This window comes from Elephantulus edwardii, unplaced genomic scaffold (assembly GCF_000299155.1).
Source record: "Elephantulus edwardii isolate Elephantulus edwardi_28Jun2011 unplaced genomic scaffold, EleEdw1.0 scaffold00284, whole genome shotgun sequence".
NCBI classification, from domain to species: domain Eukaryota; kingdom Metazoa; phylum Chordata; class Mammalia; order Macroscelidea; family Macroscelididae; genus Elephantulus; species Elephantulus edwardii.
In genome coordinates, this window is record NW_006400034.1 from 263,177 (window position 1) to 284,924 (window position 21,748).

The 21,748-nt window shown below is 39.6% G+C and overlaps 1 protein-coding gene across 1 annotated transcript in view; it reads left to right on the top strand.

Moving 5' to 3' along the window:
* LOC102859261 (fatty acid desaturase 2-like protein FADS2P1-like) overlaps nucleotides 1-21,026 on the top strand; it is a 66,447-nt gene extending 45,421 nt beyond the window's left edge. The window contains exons 5-12 of the mRNA XM_006900445.1: nucleotides 3,200-3,325; nucleotides 4,478-4,538; nucleotides 7,969-8,045; nucleotides 8,247-8,344; nucleotides 10,544-10,640; nucleotides 16,099-16,178; nucleotides 18,073-18,198; nucleotides 20,975-21,026. Of these exons, the coding sequence (XP_006900507.1) occupies nucleotides 3,200-3,325; nucleotides 4,478-4,538; nucleotides 7,969-8,045; nucleotides 8,247-8,344; nucleotides 10,544-10,640; nucleotides 16,099-16,178; nucleotides 18,073-18,198; nucleotides 20,975-21,026 (717 nt within the window). The remainder of the gene's footprint in view (nucleotides 1-3,199; nucleotides 3,326-4,477; nucleotides 4,539-7,968; nucleotides 8,046-8,246; nucleotides 8,345-10,543; nucleotides 10,641-16,098; nucleotides 16,179-18,072; nucleotides 18,199-20,974) is intronic.
* Nucleotides 21,027-21,748: the final 722 nt, after the last annotated feature.

Consider the following 21,748-nt stretch of genomic DNA (forward strand, 5'->3'; position numbering starts at 1 on the left):
TTGATGGGCACTTAGGTTGTTTCCAACTCCTTGCTATTGTGAACAAAGCCGCAATAAAGATGGGTGTGCAACATTTCAAGCTCTTAGCCATCATATGCAGCCACTAAACACAAGGAAAAATTACTACTACTGTTCATTATTCTAGAAATTATTTCTATAATAGGAGAAAAGAAGAGAAAGTTCATTTCTATCTGCCAACATTTAGCTTACAGCACTATTTCTCTCCTCAGATAAACTTTGACGGTATTAAACATTATCATACTATTTGCTAGAGAAGAAATTGAGTTCCAAAGATGAAGCATAATTTGTCCAAACTAAATAGGCAATATTTGTGCAGTTAGTATATGAAATTGGGTTGACAAGCTTCTAAATCGTTCACTCTATTTTAATTGGCATAGTTCCTTGAGATAGAAAGGGTAAGAGAGAGTCAGATACAGCCTCATCAAAGATGGCTCAGGCCTGGCACTGGCTAGAAAATATTTACTCTCATTCCTGTTTATTTGAGGGCATTGCATTCAGTAATCTGAGCCAAGTCTCCTCCTGAGATCACTTCAGATCCATGATTCTTTGAAATATCCATTGAAATAGGAGTCCTTAAGACATTCTTTCCCCAGAACTCATTAAAGGCTCCAGGCTAATATTTCGTTATTTGTAAAATAGGAATACTAATCTCTACCCTACCTACTCATTGCAAGTTCAAGTTGAAGCTGAAGAAAATGAAAACAAGTTCAGGAGAACCAAGGTACAGCAATGTGTATTATTCCTGATTTAAAGACCATCTAGAGAATAGATTTGATACATTGAACACCAATGACCAAAAGCCAAAGTAATTGAGTGATGATATCAAGGACAAAGTTCATTTAAAAAAAAAACAGAAGATCATTTAAAAAGCAGGAATTTTTTTTAAAAAAATCAAAACAGAGGTAATAAGAGACTCAAACTTGCATTAGAAGGTAGAGAGGGCAAAAGGAGAATAAATGCTGAAAGAAGAGATAAACAGGTCATTTCAAAGAGCAGCTTGAAAAGACAAAGCAAGATATTATAGCAAAATGTGTAAAGAGCTGAAGTTAGAAAACAAACAAACAAAAAGAATATACTTGGCATTTCTCAAACTGAAAGGACTAGAGAACAAAGTCAGGCCTCAAACTGCAATGCTGAAGGATTCTGTGGGCAACATAATGAATGATGCAGGAAGCATCAAAAGAAGATGGAAAGAACACACAATCACTGGGTTTAAAAAAATGGTTTACACCGAATCATTTTTAAAAAAATCATGACAAAGGGAGACCTTCAAGCTGCACTGAAGACATTGGCAAAAAAAGCGAGGATCCAGGAATTGATCTCATTCCAATTGGTGTATTCCAACTAAAAAATGCAACCTTGGCCTTCCTCAAAAGCTCTAAATTTGAAAGATAGCTACCTTATCAACTGGAAGAGATCCATATTTGTTCCTGTTTCCAAAAATGTTGCTCCAATAGGATGTGGAAATTACCAAACAATATCATTAATATCACAATACCTTGCTGAAGATTATTTAAAAATGGCTAGATCATAGCATCAATATTGTTGTTGTTGTTGTTATGTGCCATTGAGTCACCTGCGACTCATAGCAACCCTATGTACAACAGCCCTAACCCCTCCTCTATTCTGTGTCAATCTTATTGTCTCCGACACACCTACCCCTACTACCACAGTCACTGAATCAACCCATCCCACTGAGGGTCTTTCTCTCTTGTGCTATCCTTCCACCCTCCCAAGCATGACATGCAACATCAACATAGAACTGCTAGGAACTCAATCGAGTTTCAGAAGTGCCTGTAGTACAAGGTTTGTTATTGCTGATGTCAGAAGAATCTTGACTAAAAGCACAGAACACCAGAAAGATACTTGTGTTCTCTTGACTATGCAAACGTTTTTCACTATGGAGATCATAACAAATGATGGCTAACATTGAGGAGAATGAGATCCCAGGCCACTTATTTGTGCCCATGCAAAATAGACCACAAAGTAGTTGTTTGAACAGAACAACAGAGCACTCCATGGTGTAAAATCAGCGGGAAATGTGAATAATGATTGCGTACTGTCTCCATCCCTATTTATTCTGTATGCTGAGCAAACCATTCAAGAAGCTCCACTATATAAAGAAGAATGTGGCATTGAAGTTGGAAGAAGATCAACTTATGCAGATGATACAATCTTGCTTTCAGAAAGAGAAGAGGACTTAAAGTACTTACTACCAAAGAGCAAAGACTGCAGAGCTTTCTATAGAGATTACATCCCAGCATGATGAAACTGAAAATCCTCACCCCTGGACCAAGAGACAACATCATGATAGAAGGAGAAGAGATTGAAGTTGTCAATCATTTTCTTTTACTTGGTTCTACAGTCAACAGTATGGTAGTTTTGTTATGCGCCATCAAGTTGGAACCAACTCATAGCTTACCCTCCACTGGGTTTTTAGAGACTGTAATTCACACTGGTGGCCAGGGTTTGGTAGAGCTTCCAGATTAAGACAGACTAGGAAGCAGGTTGGCATCTGCTTCTTAAATAACAGGCCTTTGAAAACCCTGTGAAAATGCAGGATAGACCAGGGTGCAGACCTTTCATTCATAGGGTCACTCTGAGTCATACTCAACTCGACGGCACCTAACAAAAACAATTCATACTGGAAGAGATCGTCTGTCTTTCCCCCTCAGATCAGCTGGTGGGTTAGAACAGCATGCCTCTGCGTTAGCGCTGCAACTCCTTACCATTAAGCCACCAGAACTCCCGAACCATCATAGTAGCAATCAAGAAATCCAGTCAACTCAATGGCATATAACAACATACCACCTTAACTTCAATGGGGAAGAGAGAGAGAGAAACAAATAAATAAATTTATTTAAAATTCATTTTAATTAATTAAAATGAATTTTAAAAATAAAATATGAACATTTTGTTTGTTTGTTTCTATGTACATTTATGATTTTCACCATCAGGAGTAATGTTACCCTGAAACTGGTCTCTGATGGGTCAGGTAAGCCCTTCTTCATGGGCTGGATGAGTCTCTAGTCAATAAATCGTTCTATTCTGGCAATGGAGACAATGTTGAGAAACAGAAACATCTTAATTCTACGTGTATGTATGCAGAAAACTCTATTAGTGAACGATATTACAGAAACTTGTATCGTTAAACAAGTAAACCTTCTCTCCTCCTCAGGGTTTATCAACAAACTGGTGGAATTACCGACATTTCCAACATCATGTAAAACCGAACATCTATCCCAAAGACCCAGACGTCGACGTGGGCCCCCTTTTCCTGCTTGGAGAATTACAACCTATCAAGGTACAATTAGAATCCTGGACACCAGAGAAATAAACACAAAGTACTTCCTGGGAAGGGCTCCAGCTACTTTGAGAAAGAGGAGGCTGTCCCAGCTTTAAGCACACTTGAGAGCATCTCTCCTGCTTTCAAATCCAGGACATAGATTCAAAATAACTGCTGCTAGACTTGTAAAAAAAGGATATGTGAGTAGAGGAACTTATGACCTCCAAGGTCATTGAATTCAACCTCCCACAGGAGTCAATGTAATAATAACCCATATTGTTTTGCTTAAGCAATCCCTGCCCAGGGCCTTCTCACTATCTCTGAGGCAACATGAGCTAGAGAAACGCAGCTGATAATGACTCTTCAGAGTCTAACCAGGCTGTTGAGTTGTACACCTAGAAGACAGGTCAGTACATTGAACTAGCAGAATACAAAAAAAAAAAGCCACAACCTTCAATAACCGCTTCATCACAGGATGAGATCCATTTCATAATAGTCATGAATGGTCTTGCTTGCATGAGATTTGATGTGGCCATTCAATAATCCACGAGTTGGATGAATAAACAAATGTAAATGGAGCCTGAGCATTAAGGATTCTAAGCACTACAGTTTATAGTCGTAAAAGAGCAAGAAAAACTCCTCGGAAATGTCCCATACCTCTCCAGTCACCCTTCACATGAATATAAGCAGAAGGAGGTAAAGTGACTTCCATCAGAATGGAAAAAATATTAGTCTTCATGATTCAGTGTACCAAACACTCTGTGCAAGGATCTCCCACATTTGGTGAGCTCTGGTGGCCTAGTGGCAAGAAGCTGCACTGCAATCCCAGAGATGAGCAGTTCAAATCCATCAGATGCTCTGCTGGAGAAGGAGGGGCAATCTCCTGTACCAGTCAGATCCGATTTGATGGTACACACACACACTTAAAAAATTTAAAAAAAAAATAATTTCCCACATTTGAAGACACCATAATATTCCCTCCCATCCTGGTTCTCCTTATACTCATGTCTCGAGTTTCATAGCTAATGAACACTGGTCCTTAGATGAAGCACCTCCCTTGATATTTCTCCTTCTCTCTCTCTCTCTCTCACAGAGAGAGAGAGAGAGAGATCTGAATATGAAAATCAGTAGTTTTTTCTCTCTTCCTCATTTTATTCTTTCTTCATTCAGTATGGCCAGAAGAAAATCAAGTATATCAACTATGAAAAGCAGCACCTATACTTCTACATGGGTGAGTCACGTTGGAACCACATTCCATGAATTCCATTCCCTTAATTACTTGCCAGTCTTTTCACAAAGAAACCCACCTATATCTTACTGTTGGTGAGAAAAACAGAATGGCTTATTTCAGATCAACTAGGCAAAGAATTTAATTTAATGGGGACTTGAAAACATGGTGAAGTAAGGAGCATAGATCAGTGGCCATTAATTTCTATTAAATACAAAGTTTATGAAGGAAAGATCATATAAAACACAATGTATGTGAATGAAACACTAAGGAAATTAATTATTGCATGAAAACCAATAAAAACATTTTTTTTGCCAAACCATTTTTTTAATAATTTTAATGAGCATTTACAGAGATTTTGGATTTTCATTCATTCATTGCTGCACTTCTCTCCCCGCCCATCCCTCCCCACCCCCCAATAAAAACATTTTAAAAAATAATTTGAAAAGAAAAATAGAGCATAGTTGGGCATTTTTAACAGGCATTTTATCCTTCTGGGTCTCCAGCAAGGGAGATGAAGGATGGCCTGAGACACTTGAAGAAGAATCGAAGGCAAGGTGCCAATCAAGAAGTTCGATTTCCAATCACTTCACACCCTCACCAGCATTTGTAGTTTGTTATCTTGTTGAATTTTGCTGTTGTTACTGGGGTGAGATGATAGCTCATTGTTGTTTGATTTACATCTCTCTCAAAGCAAGGGATTTTGACCATTTCTACATGTGTTTCTTGACCAACTGACTTTCATCTTTAGTGAAGTGTCTATTCATAGCTTCGGCCTGTTTTGTGATTGGGTCGTTTGCCTCTTTCTTGTGGAGGGCTGGACTGTTCCATAAATTTTAGCTATAATTCCTTATCAGCTATGTAATTGCAAAGAATTGTGTTTCCAGTCTGTGGGCTTCCTTTTAATCCCATTGGAAGTTTTTAATGTACATAGGATTTTATTTTTATTATTTATTTATTTGTTTGTTTGTTTATTTATTCTTTTTGTGTGTGTACCGTCAAATTGGATCTGACTGGTACAGGAGGCGATTGTTCCTCCTTCTTCAGCAGAGCATCTGGTGGATTTGAACCGCGCATCTTTGGGATTGCAGTGCAGTTTCCTACCACTAGGCCACCAGAGCTCGCCAGGATTTTATTTTTAGAAGGTCTTATTCATCTATCTCCCAGTTATAGGGTTTACATTATAATTGGAAGTCCATTTATGCCATAGATTAGGTTTCTAGAATTGTTTCTAATTTTTCTTCAATGACATTTTTGTCTTTGGTTTTCCTCCCAGGCCCTTGATCCACCTTGACTTGTTTTTTATATCACTCATCTAAGGGAAACTCAGACATTACTGGTGGGAATATAAAATGGTATAACCACTTTGTAGGGCAGTCCAGCACTTCCTCAAAAAGTTAGACAAATATCATTTCACACAGTTATCCCACTATTGAGACTATACCGTAAAGAACCCAGAGCTGTGACATAAACAGATGTGCACACACCCACGTCTATTATGTCACAATAATGACGAGATGGAAGCTGCCCAAGTGTCCATCAACAAATGAACGGAGAAAAATCATAGAACATCAAAACAATGGGCATGTGCTTTTACTTGTGATGTTGAAGAAGGAAATTGAAAATACCCAGACTGTCAAAAGAACATATGGATCTATGAAATAGTTTAGTTGGAATAGTCCTTAGAAGGCAGGATGACAGGATTTTGTTTAACTTATTAGCTAAACTAACTCCTTGCCACTGAGCCAGAGGCATCGCATAGCTCTGGGATTTCAGAGTTTTAAATCACATGGAAGGAGATCGCACATTTGAACCACCTGCCTTTGGATTGGCAGCGCATTTCCTTACCCACTAGGTTACACTAGAGAGCATGCTATCAGGAGGGTCTGTTCCTGGATAAGGACATCATAGTTAGTAAAATAGAAGGTCAGTGAAAAAAGAAAAGTATTAACATAGTGACTGCTATAATAGGCACCTGTGAAGGTGCTTCAGGATAGAACAGTGTTTCATTCTTTTGTACATAAGGTCACTACACATAGTAGAGTCAGATAACAATGATACGTAACCAGGACCATGAGAGCTGACAAGGAAATATTTTAAGAAGGGGAAGGGGGAATCTGTTTATCTGAAACATGCTTTATACACCCAAACATTCATGGCGAATTGATAAAACTCTCAAATGAGGGAACCTTGTTGTCCCAGTAACATTTGACACTAACTAAAAGCATTTTTGGTTATTGCAGGGAAGTGGAAAGAGTGGTATTGGTGGTGTCCAGTGGGTATATGTCAGGGATGCTGCTAAACATCCTACAATAAACAGAAGAGAAACCAGCAGCGAAGAGCTATACCAGCCCATCATTTCAATTCTATTGAGATTCAAAAACTGGCTGTTAATGATTGGTTGGAACAAATGTTGGATGTGTGATTATCTGCAATATGCTTAATGAGTCAAGGGTGGACTATGGGCCCATTTTTACTATGTGATGGCCAACAATCTGTGCTGCCTCCCTATTTCTGGAATCTGGTGACCTTTATCTTGAAACTACCTACCTCCAAATGTGTTTGAACAAGAAACAAACAATTGAAGTTTCTTTTCTGAACTCTCCGGAGAAGTATGTCTTTTCTTCCTAATCTACACTATACTTTTAGTTCACAAAAGATGAAGGGAAGGTATGGGTTTGCTGTCAAAAGTCCACCTCCAAGACCACACAGTAACCAAGCACTACTTCATTGCACGCTTCGCCATTGAATGCCAGCACGGCGTCTTAAGGACACTTGAGTCATAATCAAACCCATATGGCCTCCACAAGGCTTCTTGGTAGTTTGAACAGACTCACTGGTCCTGGGGAGGAGAAAAAGTGAAAGCCACTCATTCACAAATAAGTAATGTCACTTCTTTCTCTCTTCCACCCTGATATACTCTTATTCAAGACCCCAGAACTGTGAACATCAAAATATTTTTTTTAAATGTGTAAGCATCATGTCGTACATTCACATGATGGAATACTGCACAGCACTCAGGAGCAAGGGTTTCAAAAAATACTACATAACTTGGGAGAGGCATTGGTCTGAGTGAACCAATTCGGTCTCATAAGGACAAAAAGTTTAACCAAAAGATTTTATGGCCTTTGAAAGCAATGAAAAGTTCATAGCAAAACCTTTTCTAGACTCTTCAGCAAGAATGATTCAACATTTCAGACTATTCAAGGGAGCTTGTCCACAGAGGTTTAATCAATGAGATTGTTAGCCTTCAATGGATCCCATCAAATCCTGGTTCAATATCAAAGGCCCTGAAAGCTCACTGAAACCCAGAATGTGGTTCTGAATCTCCGCCTCGTGCCTGTCTTCAAGGGAGTCCTTTCAGGGCTGACATGTTATGGCTTTTCCTGCACGTGGTTTTGTTGTGTCATCATTTCTTTCTGTTCTTTCTCAGTTGCTGTTCCCTTGCTCATGCCTGTGTATTTCAACCTGCAATCCATGCAAGTGATGTACCTTCGAAGATACTGGGCAGTAAGTACCTTACCTCATTCTCTGATACCAAAGACATGTAGGAGAGGCAAGGGAAAGGGAAAATGCTTGGCCCCATCCCGATATAACTTGCTGGATTGTTGGCATATGATATTTAAACAGCTTATGAAAGGAATTCATCCCACTGAAGAAAGTGAAAATGTGTTCAGGCCACATCTAACTTTCAAATATGTCTCCCTGTAGGACATCGCCTGGGTCATCACATTTTACATCCGATATTTCATCACCTTTGGCCCTTTCTATGGAATCATCGGAACGGTGTTGCTCATTCATTTTGTCAAGTAAGAACGCAGGAACATTATCTCATTCCCATAGACCATGCTCTTTTCGTTTTCTCCTTGGAGATATTTGTGATTATGCAGATTATGACATGGAAAATCCCTTTGACCTGAGGCATTCCCAAACAAATGTGAAAAAGATTTAAATAACTATAACTTAAAATGGCTTTTTTTCTAAATGTCCCCACCTTTCTACATTTCTCATTCTGCCTCAAAAAAATACAATATTGATTAGAGCAGATTATACACAGCTGCATTAGAATGGCTCCGCAGTAGACTGACTTAGTTATGTCTCAAATAAAAGGAAAACTGAGAAACCATGAGAGAGAGAGAGAGAGAGAGAGAGAGAGAGATGAGAGATGAGGGGCGGGAGAGACAGAGAGAGAGATTGAGATTTAATTAATGTGAAATCTTCTGATTCTCATCTCAATATTCTTTTCACATTGGCATTTTCTTCCCAAATCATAGAATTACCCAAACTGATAAGGATTAGGAGCTGGACAAGAGTAGTGTTTTTTTAAATAGCAATGTGTCTAGAGGTCCTTAAGAAATCTTGTTAAAATGTAGATTTGGACTCAGTAAATCTGGGGTGGAGTCTGAGACCCCACACTTGCCAGGGGATGCTTACCTCACCTATCTAGAGGGCCATGCTCTATCAAGAGTCTAGGATAAAGTTTTAAAGTGATCAAAATTTTTATTATCTGTTTCAAATGAGTGAGGTACACCATAAGAAAGAGGGGAATGGGGCCGTATGACTTTAAGATTATGGTTGTTGTTGTTGTTGTTGTTGTTGTTGTTGTTGTGTGCTGTCTAGTCAAATGCAACTCATAGTTATCCTACAAACACGTACCTGACCCCTGTCCTGCCCTGTGCCCTCCTCCTCATCCCTGACACGCTGGAGCCCGTTGTTGCTGCCACTGTGTCACTCCATCTCATTAAGGGTCTTCCTCTCTTTCACTGACCCTGCACCTTCTCAAGCGTGATGTCCCTTTCTGTGGAATAGCCTCTCCTAGCAACATGCCCAGGGTCTGTGAGATGAGGCTTCACCATCCTTTCTAGGGGATAATCACAAGAAGTATCTCTCACAAGAGATGAAGGAAAAGTAGACCACATCTTCAGTGCAACTCTCCTTGGCCATTGGGTCTTAAAGGGTTTCATCGGGCAAAGATGGTTGGAAGATTTGTCCCAAATATAGGAACAAGATGGGTTCCTTGTGAGAATTGGTCCACTCTGGGTTTTTGTTTGTTTGTTTTGTTTTGTTTTATTATTTGTGTGTGTGTGTGCCATCCAATCAGATCTGACTGGTACAGGAGGAGGTTGCCCCTCCTTCTCCAGCAAGGCATCTGGTGAATTCAAACAGCGTAACTCTGGGATTGTCATACAGCTTCTTGCCACTAGGCTACCAGAGTTCCCTCACTCTGCTTTTATCCACTTGCTGGCTTCTCAATTTTGGCATTCTAGTTTATCCCCAAATTCCTTAAAATTATAATGCATTTGGATAACATAATATCTCCAAAGATGACAAAAAGAATTCTTTTGTGACTAGCCATTTTCCCAAAATCAAAATTACTCCACGAATCATGTGACTGAAAATCCTCTTCAACCTCCCAGTTAACATTCTCATCATTTTGTCGCATCATTACTTTAATCTCAAAATTATAATACTGATAATTGAAACTAATATATAACATGTACTTTGATAAGTGCTTACATGCATTATCTTATTTGATGTAATCCTTCTGAACAGCCCTATAATCTAGATAATATCATTTTAAAGGAAACCGGAACTCAGATTAAATCACTCCCTAAAGTCATACAGCTAGCAAGGGCCAGTCAGTGACATGAAGAATTTGAACTCAGGTCTATCTGATGACAAAACCCAAGCAGTCAACCAACTTTGCACATACATTCCATTTATAGTATTATCATTATGTCGTTGAGCCAACATTACAGCATTTTTAAAGGCACTTTTTCTGCATGAGGTGACCTTGACTTCATGCTTACCGTTCCATCTCTAGTATCAGGGGCTCCACAGCGAGTCTCCAAATAGAAAAATGAACAACCAGTATTTCACTAGAAGCTTTAAATCCCTTTTATGACCTCTCTAATGCTCAGTCAGCTCTGTCAGGGATTATGCAAGCCCAGTAATTAGAACTGAGACTTCCCAAAGAGTCATCACTTCCTCCTTTTATTCTCTGAAAGACTTCTTGAAAGTCCTTGGATTACATATGTGACCCAGATGAGCCACATCCCAATGAAAATGAGCCAGGAGGAAAACCAGGACTGGATCAGCACTCAGGTAATGACGGAGTTTCCGGGAATGACTTTTCTCAGAGTATTGAGTCTGATAATTTCTTGTAATTATTCTGTTTGCCAAATTCTTTCCCAAGACAGGCACTGTCTAGAGCACTGTATGTAAATCAGGTAGAAACTGGACTTTGTGATAAAAATGTTGCATCAGGGTTGGAGGAAGACTCATCAACAACCTGCATTATGCAGATGTTACAACCTTGCTTTCTAAAAGTGAGGAAGGCTTAAAAGCACTTGCTGACGAAGATCAAAGGATGGCAGAGGATAGGGCAGGGTTTATATCCATTGTTCATAGGGTCCTGTGAGTCAAACTGGGGCACCTAACAACAGCAACGTCAAGTAGATGCTATGATTATGTCTACTTTAGACACAAAGTGTAAGGTTGATAACCTATAACCAGACACATGGCTATTAAGTGGTAGAGGCAGGCTAGTCTTAAATCTAAGTAGTTTGATTTTTCAGAGAATTTGCTCTACACCAGAGATCAGCAAACTAAAACCTAAGGCCACATCCAACTGATGGACTGTTTTTGCAAATAAAATTTTATTGGAAGACAGCCATACTTGTTTATGCTGTGCTACCATCCCAAAGGTACACAGTTCTAATCCACCAGCTTCTCCACAAGAAGATGGGCAATCTTCTCTCTTGCAATTTACTGCCTCCGAAAACCTATTGAAGGGTCAGCTATGAGTCAGTTCTAACTTACCACAACAACATGGTTATTTTAGGAACCCTGGTGGCACAGAGGATAAGTGTCTGTTAACCAAAAGTTGATGACACAAATCCACCAGCTGCTCCAAGAAGAAAACTCACTGGTTTTGATGCCACTGCTACTCATAAAAACTCACAGAAGCCCTTAAGGTTTCATAGACTGCAAATCTCAACAAGAGACTATCTGTCTTTCTGTCAAGGAGCCTGGACCACTAGAGACATGCAGCCTTTTGCTTAGTAGCGTAACAGAATAAAAATATTGCCATCTGTTTCTGAAAGGATTAGAGACTCTACAGGACTGTTCTACTCTGTGCTATAGCGTCTCTATGAATCAGGATCAACAGAAAAGCCACGTGTTTGGCTTTTTTTTTTAAATTTATAGTTACTTTTGTGCTACAAAAGGCAGAGTTGAGTAACTACAATCATGACCTGAAATATTTACCTAGAACTTTAAAGAAAGGCTTTTCTGATGTTCATTCTTAAACCCCACATGCTATAGTCTATGAAGTAAATCTGAGGCTCTTAAAATTATGTAATGATATGTATAGCTGGAAGAACCCTGGAAATTATCTCTTCTATTGCATAGGTAGAGAGAGACTCAGAGAGAGGACATGGCATGCTCTCCTAATATGCTGTTAGTACGTTACAGAATTCTAACCATCACAGAACACCCTTGCCTCCTAAATCAATCTCCTTCCCATTGGCCATGCTATGATTATCCTGTTTGCCTCTTAAATGTCATCTCAAAACTCAGCCAATCTTCTGGAAGGTATAGAACAGTTGTGGTTGTTCTTGTTGTTGTATACCATAGAGTCAAAACTGACCCATAGCTGACCCTCCAGTGGGTTTTCAGTGGCAGTTAATCTCATTGTCCATCCTTCTCCCACAGAGCAGCTGGTGGCCTCAAACCACATGCCTTTGGGATTGCAGCACAACTTCTAGCCACTAGACCACAGAGCTCTCTAAAACTCCGGAGAATGGTAGTTCCCAAAATTTTTCATCTGAATGTCACTTAACAGTAATGATATAATTACATTCTTGGTAGCCTCCATAAAATATGAGAAAATAAGATATGTAGACTATGTCAAAATACCCCCAAAGAATAATTTTTGTGTTGCAGTTCTTCTGAACCCCAAGATTTTGAGAAACATTGGCATAGAGAAAACACAAAAACAACATTCAAAGTGGCAACAACTTCAAATTTCAAACTAGGATTGTGTCTTAGAAACTGTAAAATAAAATATCATCAGTAGTAATTTTAAAATTTTTTTTAGATAAGCTTTTTGGCAATGAAGACACTTATAATGAGTTCTTTCTTGCAATAATTTGCTAAATTCATAAAATATAAGTAAGTAGTATTGCAAAGGAAGTCACTTACATTATAATACAATTAATTCCATAGAGCTCTTGGTTATAGGTCCACCAAATCTTAACTCATATAGAAGTCGACTCTGTGAGGGTGGTATTCCAACTCCTACAATTCCATGTACAAATCCACACACCAAAATTCTTCTACTCAGTTCTCACAACACCCATATCCAAGGGATAATAATAGGGTAAACCCACTATGTCACTAAGGTTCCTTACTAGTGGCAGCAGCTGCCTCTTCTCTTCTGCCCTCACTTCCTCCCCTTCCCCGTACTCAACGCCTCCTCTTACTTCATCATCTCTGACATATTTGACCCCATTGCTACAGTCACTGAGTCAACTCATCTCATGAAGGTCATCCTCTCTTTTGCTGGCCCTCCAACCTTCCAATCATGATGGCCCTTTCCAAGGAACGACCCCCTTCTAACAACATGCCCAAATAATGTGAGATGAAACATCACTATCCTTGTTTTTAAGGAACACTCTAGTTGCACTTTCTCCAAGGCATATCTGTTTGTTCTTTTGGCAATCCAAGTTCAGTATATGTCTCCAAAACTACAACTCAAAGATCTTGACTTTTCTTCTATCATCCTTATTCATTGTCCAGCTCTCAGGTGCATAGCAAGTAATTTAAAAGACCATGATGTGAACCAGGTGCACCTTACTCTTTAAATTGGCTTCATTGCTCCTTAACTTCAGAGCAGTCCTTAACAGCAGAGTTTCCCAGTACAACACATCTCTTGATTTCTTAACTAATGCTAGTACCAAAGATGTTTATTGTGGATCCAAACAAGACAAAATTGTTGAAAATTTCAATCATTTGTCCATCTATCACCCCAATGGTTAAAATTGTTGTCTTCTAGACTACAGAATGTAATCCATATTGACGGCGGTAGTCTTTGCTATTCTGCAGCAAGAGTTCCAAGTCCTCCTTACTTTCAGCAAGATTGTGAAATTCACATGATGCGGGTTGTCGATGGATCTTCCTCTGATACTGACGCCACATTTCTCTTCATATAGGCCAGCATCTCAAATTATTTTCGCAGTATACAAATTGAATAAGTATGGAGAAAAGACACAACCTTGGTGCAAATCTTGATTTTAAACCATGCAGTGTTCCCTTGCTCTGTTCAGATGACAGTTTCTTGATTTATTAGGTATAGGTTTCACATGAGCACAAGTGTTCTGGGATTCCCATTCTTCTCAATGTTATCCATAGTGTATGGATATGATTCACACAGTCAACAAAACACAAGTAGACATTCTTCTGGTATTGTCTACTTTCAACTGAGATACATCTGATATGAGCAGTGATATCCACGGTGACACAGTCTTTTCTAAACCTAGCTTGAACTTCTGGTACCTCTCGTCAATACACTGTTCTAGACATTCTGTGGATGATCTTCAGCAATATTTTGCTTGCATGTGATATTAATGATGTTGTTGTATAATTTCCACATTCTGTTGAGTTTGCTTTCTTGGGAATAGGAGTAAAAATAGATCTCTTCCAGTCAACTGGCTAGGTAACTGTCTCCCAAAGTTCCTGGTCCAAACCAGTGAACACATCTAGAGCTAAGTCTGTTCGTTGAAACTTCTCACTTGGCATCCAATCGATTATTGACATTTTATTCTTGCCAATGTCTTCAGTGAAGTTTAAACTTCTCCCTTTATTGACTCTTTATCTTATGCATCTGCCTACATTGGTCCCCTGACAGTCAGTTCATTTGGTGACCCTGTGTATTTCCTCCATCTTCTGTGATGCTTCCTGGATCATTCAAGATCTTGCCCACAACTTGAGGCTTGACTTTTTTTAATTTTTAATTCTTTCAGCTTGAAAAATGCTGAGTACATTTTCCCCTGTTTATTCTCCAACTCCAGCTCTCTGCATATTCCACTGTGATAACTTTGCTTTAAAAAATAATAATACACAGACACATAGATCAATGAAATAAGATTGAGATCCCAAAAATCAGCTTATCTACCTGTGCTCAACTGATTTTTGGCAAGGAAATGAAATCATTTGCGGGGGGGAGGGGAGAAATGACAGTCTTTTTAACAAATAGTGTTGGCAAAATTGGAAAACCATCTGCAGAAAACTGAAGCAAGACCCACATGTCACACCACACACATAAACCAACTCAAAGTGGATTGAGGACCTAAGAGTAAAACTAAAAGCCATAAACTTGATCAGAGAAAAGCTTAGAAGAACTCTATGACCCCTAATCCACAGTATAAAAAGTCTTCCAAGCATAATGAAAAATCTACAACCAGGAGAGATCAAAATAGATAAATGAGGACCTTCCAAGAATCAAATCCCTATGCATATAAAAAAAACTCCAACAGTGTAAAAAAGAAAGCCACAGATTGGGGGAAAAAAATAGTTGGTAATGACACATGGTCACTATGGTGTAGTGTATTGTACACAATGGAATATTACACAACACTGAAAAACAATGAACTCATAAAACATTACACAGTATGGTGACCATGGAATAAATTATTCTGGGTGAAATATCTCGGTTACAAAAGAAGAAATGCTGAATAGTACCACTGTTGTAAAGCAGGACTGACATGGGGGATTGGGAGGAGAATAGGATAAAAGTGTATAGATAATGAACACTGGATTGGAACAGATAAAGGAAATAACTGTTTAAAAGGAATCTATGATTAGGCCTCACGTATATGACAACAGCCTTTAATAAGAGGTACATTGCAAAGAGGACTTGGCAGGGGGCGGAGGGCGGGTGCTTTAATTGTGCAACAGCAAATAGATATTAAAAGAAAGAAAAGTCAACTGGTGAAGGGGCCAGGGGGGAAATGTATATAACAGTAAATGAATGAAAATTCAACTTTTCTGTAAACTTCCATTAATATCACAATTAAAATGAAAAATTTCATTTTAAAAAAGAATACTTTGTCTTCTGTAGCTGCCTTTAGAAAGCTTCTGTTCATCTCTTCCCTTTCTTTTGGCTTCTTGATCTCTATTGTCATTTTCAGAGCTTCTTTTGAAATCTATTCTGTCTTTTCTCTCTCCCTTGTCTTTGTAATGACCTTTTGCTCTCTTCCTAGATGATATTCTAATACCATGATTGAAGTCCTATTGGTAGCTTAGTCTCCCCACATCATACGCACTCTTTCACATGTATTACTTTGTACAGGCATCATCTTGGAAATATGTATTATTGCCCTTTAAATTGTTAAATTTTTTCTGACTCAGGGTTGTTCATCTTTTACAGTCTGTTCATCTGTTTGTCTTTTACAAAGTAGATTCTCAATATGATCTGTTGAATGACTGACTAAATAAAAGAACAGATTCTTTTCAAAGCACTTGGGCTTATTTTTATCTAATATCAGAATGTTTCTTGTAGGTCTTGGCCACCTGTAATGTTGAGCAGTCCTTTTTCAATGACTGGTTCACTGGACACCTGAACTTCCAAATCGAGCACCAGTGAGTGAAATAGAAAATAATCTGTGGTAGGGGAAAGGAGTAGTCATGTTGAATCAGTTCTCAAGATCTCGGAGGAAACAAGTAAACCAACATAATGCAAAAGCAATTCTGTTGTTATAAGGCTCAGTGTCAAGGGAAGGGGTGGGTGGGAAGGTTGACAATTATAAGCAGAATTTTGGAAAGCAACACAGGTGTTAAATTCCTACAGCCTTAGAAATTGGCCATCTTTTTTTTTTTCCTTTGCATTTGGTTTACCGGTGAGATTTAAAAAAATTGTTCTGCTTGAGTCAACAAGTTGATATGAAATTAAATTAATTTTGATTTCATTTACATACGTATTTCTTTAGAACTGCAGTTACAAAATAGACAACAAGGAAATATAGACACTGTTGTGAACTATAAATGTTATTTAGAAACATTTTACTACTGTGTTAGGTTAACATGCCCTAAAGAAAAAGAAATCATGGTGCTTTGTCAATCTCTCCAGAATGTTTCCACAATAACCTTTCTGTGACCCTTTTGCTTAAACTGTTTCCAGAAAAGGGATACTCCCTGATCAGCTGAGTTCCATGCTGATGTCAATAAAAACTTCCTTCTTTGATATTTTTTTAAGGGAGTGCTTTAGTGGGGAAGGTGTTGTACTGCCAAAAGTGAATGGTTCGAATCTACCAACTACTCTGAGAGAAAAATATAGTCAGTCTCCTCTCGGGGACTTTCTTAGCCTTTGAAAAGTCCCTGGATGGTCAGCTGTAAATTGTTTCTGACTCAATGGCAATGAGTTCTTGTTGAGGATTTTTTTTTCTCTTTCAGTTTTCACAGCCTTCTATCAAGTTTGTTTTGAAAGATTTGTAGCGATGAACAACCATGAGTATTATCTAAAAATGATAACATTAACAAATCACAGGCTGCAAGACTGATTGCATATGGTACACATCATTAATGATAAGGTGTACCTAAAAATGAAAGAGAAGAAAACAGTCACAATCTGGACTGACATAACTCAAATGCATCATAAATCAAGGATTACCTGTGTTCAGAGAGAGAAAAGAAACCTCTTACCTACTCATGACATTTTCCTCGTAGAGTTTTTCATATTTGTCCTTGAAAACCTCGACAAACAAAAAAAAAATTTTTTTAATATTTTACGAAAAGAAATGTAACCTAAGAAGTTTAGTTGACTGGCTGATTACTGTTATTTACCATGGAGCCAGAACAGGCTCATTGCTGCCCGACCCTCCAGTGGGTTTTCAGAGACAGCAAATTTTACAGGAGTTGGTTGCCCATCTTTCTCTTGTGGAGCAACTGGTGACTTTGAACCATGTACCTTTCAGGTGGCAGTGTAATTCCTTACCACAAAGCCACCAGAAGAAGCCACATCTCTTTGCTTATCATTCCTTATTCTTGAAACTTTTTCCTTCATGCAATGTGTATTGAATACACATCTCTGCATGACTTTCGTTGTCACAAACGATCACATCAAAAATTACTCTCGCAGGTTTTCAGGGGTAGTAGGACTCTTCCGTGTGACCCTTATCTGCAAGGCGTGGGAGTCATACGGAGAGAGCAAGAAGTTTCTAGTCCTCTTAGAGAAATTTCAATTATAGACTACATCAAACCCTTTATTTGACCGGGCCAAAAACAAACAGATTTTACGCAATTAATATTTATTCTCTTGGCATTTCTCAAACACTCGCCACCCACATAATCTGCGGAGGTGTTAGGTGATAAGAATGTTTGAGCAAGAGTTTTTCCGCTTCCCAGAAAAGGAGTATTATGCGAGGTCATAGCTGAGTCTGAATTATTTATATTGCTTTACACGGTATAAAAGGAAAGGAAGCTTTTTGTGTTTAGGTTTGGCTCTAAGTTTTCTCTCTCTCTCTTGTTTGTTTCCTAGCCTGTTCCCCACAATGCCCCGCCATAATTATCACAAAGTGGCACCATTGGTGAGGTCACTCTGTGCCAAGCACGGGCTGCAGTATGTGGATAAACCCATGTTGAAGGCGTTTGGAGATATTGTCAGGTAATAACGCGTTCTCTCTCCATGCTTAACTCTCATGTCCCTGCTCTGTTAGTCCTCAGGCTATTTTTTTAAAAATTATTTAAGAGGTACTTGTATGCCTACAGCCCGTCGGAACTCCCTAAAAGAAAATCCTAGCTGGCAATTCAGTTCTACAAACAATGATGATAATACTCAGCCTTTGCTGTTGTTGCTCGGTCCCATGGACTTGGAACCAACTCATAACTGACCCTCCAGAGAGTTCTGGGAGGCTGTAAAACACGTAGAAGGAAACTGTTCATCTTCCTCCTCATGAACTTAAGCTGCCTGCCTTTGGATTGGAAGTGCAAGTACTTACTCACTAGGCCGTTAGAACTTGTAGATGCTTATGAAGGAAAATGACATATTGCTCTTCTGTGTCCTGATAGGAGTTAGAACTGTCATGGTGGCAGGAACTCCCAAACCATCTGCTCCAGGATTGCAAACATGCATTCCACAGGGTGTGCTGAGGCGTAAATGGAGTGATTGACCAAAAGTGATAGGCTCTACAGGAACTGAACCCTTTACTTATGTTTAAGGTACTTACGTCCAATTTGCCTGGAAGCAGGAATGGCATCCACTTCCAAAAAGGCTTGCCTCCAGAAACTCTATGTACGAACAGTGCTCAGGCTGTTCATTCATACGGTCGCTATGAGTCGTCTATGACTCGACGGCACCAAACAACAACAACAACGACGTCCAATTTCATAACAAAACATTCTATGGGTCAAATTAAAAGGGGACATGGGTTCCAAGGAGCTCCGATGACGCAGTGTTCTCCTGTGATTCAACCGCAGTGACTTTGGGGGAGTTAACTCAGATTTAGAGGTCCCAGATGGTGTAAATTATTTACTCTTGGCTACAAACCTAAAGATTGGTGGTTCAAACTTACTCAGCACTGCTAAGAAAGAAAGGCTTAGTGATCCTTGTTCCAAAAGAATTGGTCACAGAGTTGCACTTGAGCGCCGGCCAGAATGTTAGCAAGGTGAATTCACACACGAATCATCAGAGAGACTTGGCAATCTGCTTCTCAAAGGTCACAGACTTGAAAATCTTATGAAGTTTATTTCTACTCTGTGTATATAGTATTGGAAACAACTGTACAGCAACAAGAATTGTACCATGTACCAGGCGGACACTCCGTAAATGGCTATAAAATTACTGAATGAAATAACTATAGACATATGGAGAGATCCAGATGCACGTTCCTTACCACTGAGTCAGAGCCAACTTGTAGCTGATGCATCAGTGGGCTTTCAAGGGCGACAAATCACATAGGAGGGGTTTGCACATCTTTCTCCCACAGAACAGCGACTGCTTTCAAACAGTCAGGCTTTGGTTTGGCAGCACCAACTCCCTCCCCACCAGGCCATCAGGATTCCCTAACAAAAGATTACAGTCAAGAACACTCCAAGGGAGCTCTGGTGGCCTATTGGCAAGAAGCTTCACTGCAATCCCAGAGGCGTGCAGTTCAAATTCACCAGATGCCCTGCGGGAGAAGGAGGGGCAATCTCTTCCTGTACCTGTCAGATCCGATTTGATGGTACATACATACACACACACACACACACACACACGTAAAATAAAACAAAAAATAAGAAAATTTCATAAGGCTGTTCAACTCTGCATCACATAATAAAGTTAGCATGAGTTGAAACCAACTCAGTGGCAGTACATTTGTTGGTTTTCTTGGGGAGATTCTGGGCTCAGAAATTTTTCATGCTTTTAATGTTTGAGAATAAAGGATATAGAACCTTGAATGAGACTGGAAAGTCGGGAATGACCTCATTCTCCCAGTGTCCCAACTCCAGACTCCCCAACTCTTCCCTCTTCCATCTCTGCTGTCTAGATATCTGGCCTCTCAGTTGCAACAAAACCCTTTACCTCTTGTCATTGTTTTTCTTCTACCCCTGGATGTTCTTCTCAACCACCGTCTCCTCCACATCATTGTATCAATTCCCATTCACTCTTTAAGCCTCAACACAAATAACTTCTCACCCATGCCAGTCTTTCCTGACCCCCAGGACTAAATCTCCTAAATGCTGTTGGTTCTTTTCATTCACCACCTTGATCACAATAATGATTAAATTATATATTGACAACATGATTAGTGTTCAGTATGTCTCTCAAACCAGACAAAGAGACTCCATGTGCAAAGGTTCATGTCTGTCTGTTCATTGGTACATTTCCAGAGCATAAGACAAGCTCTTTCATGTATAAAACAGGGTGCATAGGTTAGATGGATTGATACGCAAGTATCTTCACTCTTTTATAAACTCAAAGATGTTTTCTTGATTTTTGGTTAATAGTAGAGAAAAACCAAACGTGATGATTTGGAAAACAGGAAGGCATGGAGAGACATCTCCTATAAAAGGGAAAGGTGTACTCACCTGCTGAGAGCAGTTGAGTATATTAGACTCCCTCCTGGAGGAGGAGACTGGGCGGAGAGGTCTGGTGACATTGTTCTCAGGGACTCATGCTGTTTACCCAAAGTTTGTGCCTCTCTGGAGGTTCGAATCTACCAGCAGCTCTGCAGGAGAAAAATGAATCATCTCTTCCCATGCAATGTCCAGTCCTAGGTACCCAACAGTGAGTCGCCTATGAGTTGGTTCAGGTAATAGTTTGAGTAGGAAACAGAAAAAGCCATTTATAGGATACGATTGAAATTCAAACTGGTAGAGACGCAAATGTCCTGTATAGAATTTTGTTCCTTTCACATTAGAGTCTTACCTCCTGATGATTCCGATTATTCATCCTGCAGGGCTCTGAAGAAATCTTCAGCTCTCTGGACGGACGCCTACTACAAGACATGAAGTAGGACGTCCACCTTGGCCCGCCCGCGTTTGTCTCTGAGGAGGGAGTCGCGGAGCACGCAAGGGCTCTTTCCTGCTTAGCCATCATTGCATTGACATATTCAAGCGTGCCAGGAAACATACAGCTTGTTCCTGCGGGTCTTCCCTGTGAAGAGGAAGCAGAGGAAACACAAAATGAGAGTGAGAGTGAGAAAGGGGAAGCGGGGTCCAGTGTTTTCATTCCCCCCCCCCAGTAGAATCTTGAATGGAATCATCCTCCTAAAAAAGACAGAGGGAGAAGTGGACCAATGGAGAAACAGCTACCTTTGGAAAACAATCCAGTTGTTTTTAGAAGTGAATCATGCACACAAAAAGTGCCTGGAGACACAATTTTTTTTTTGCTCATTTCTTTTTAAAATATACACGGTTGATTCAAAACAATCATAGAGACTGTCAGGCTCTCGGGCTGAATAGACCCTGTGGAGCCCCATAGACTCTGGCATTGAGTCATCCTTCAAGCCTGAAACTGAACTCAGTCCCTGAATTCGAGTCTCACCCACCAGATAGACACAGATGATAAAGCAAATAGCAACACCACAGAGGTGCACATTCCTTAGCATAATCAATCACTCAAGATTAAAAAGGGCAACATTTATCCAGAGAAAAAATTCAAAGGTCAGGAAGGGGTAGAAAAGAAGGCTGAGTGGAAACGGGAACTACAGGAAGCAAGTGGGAAGGATGCT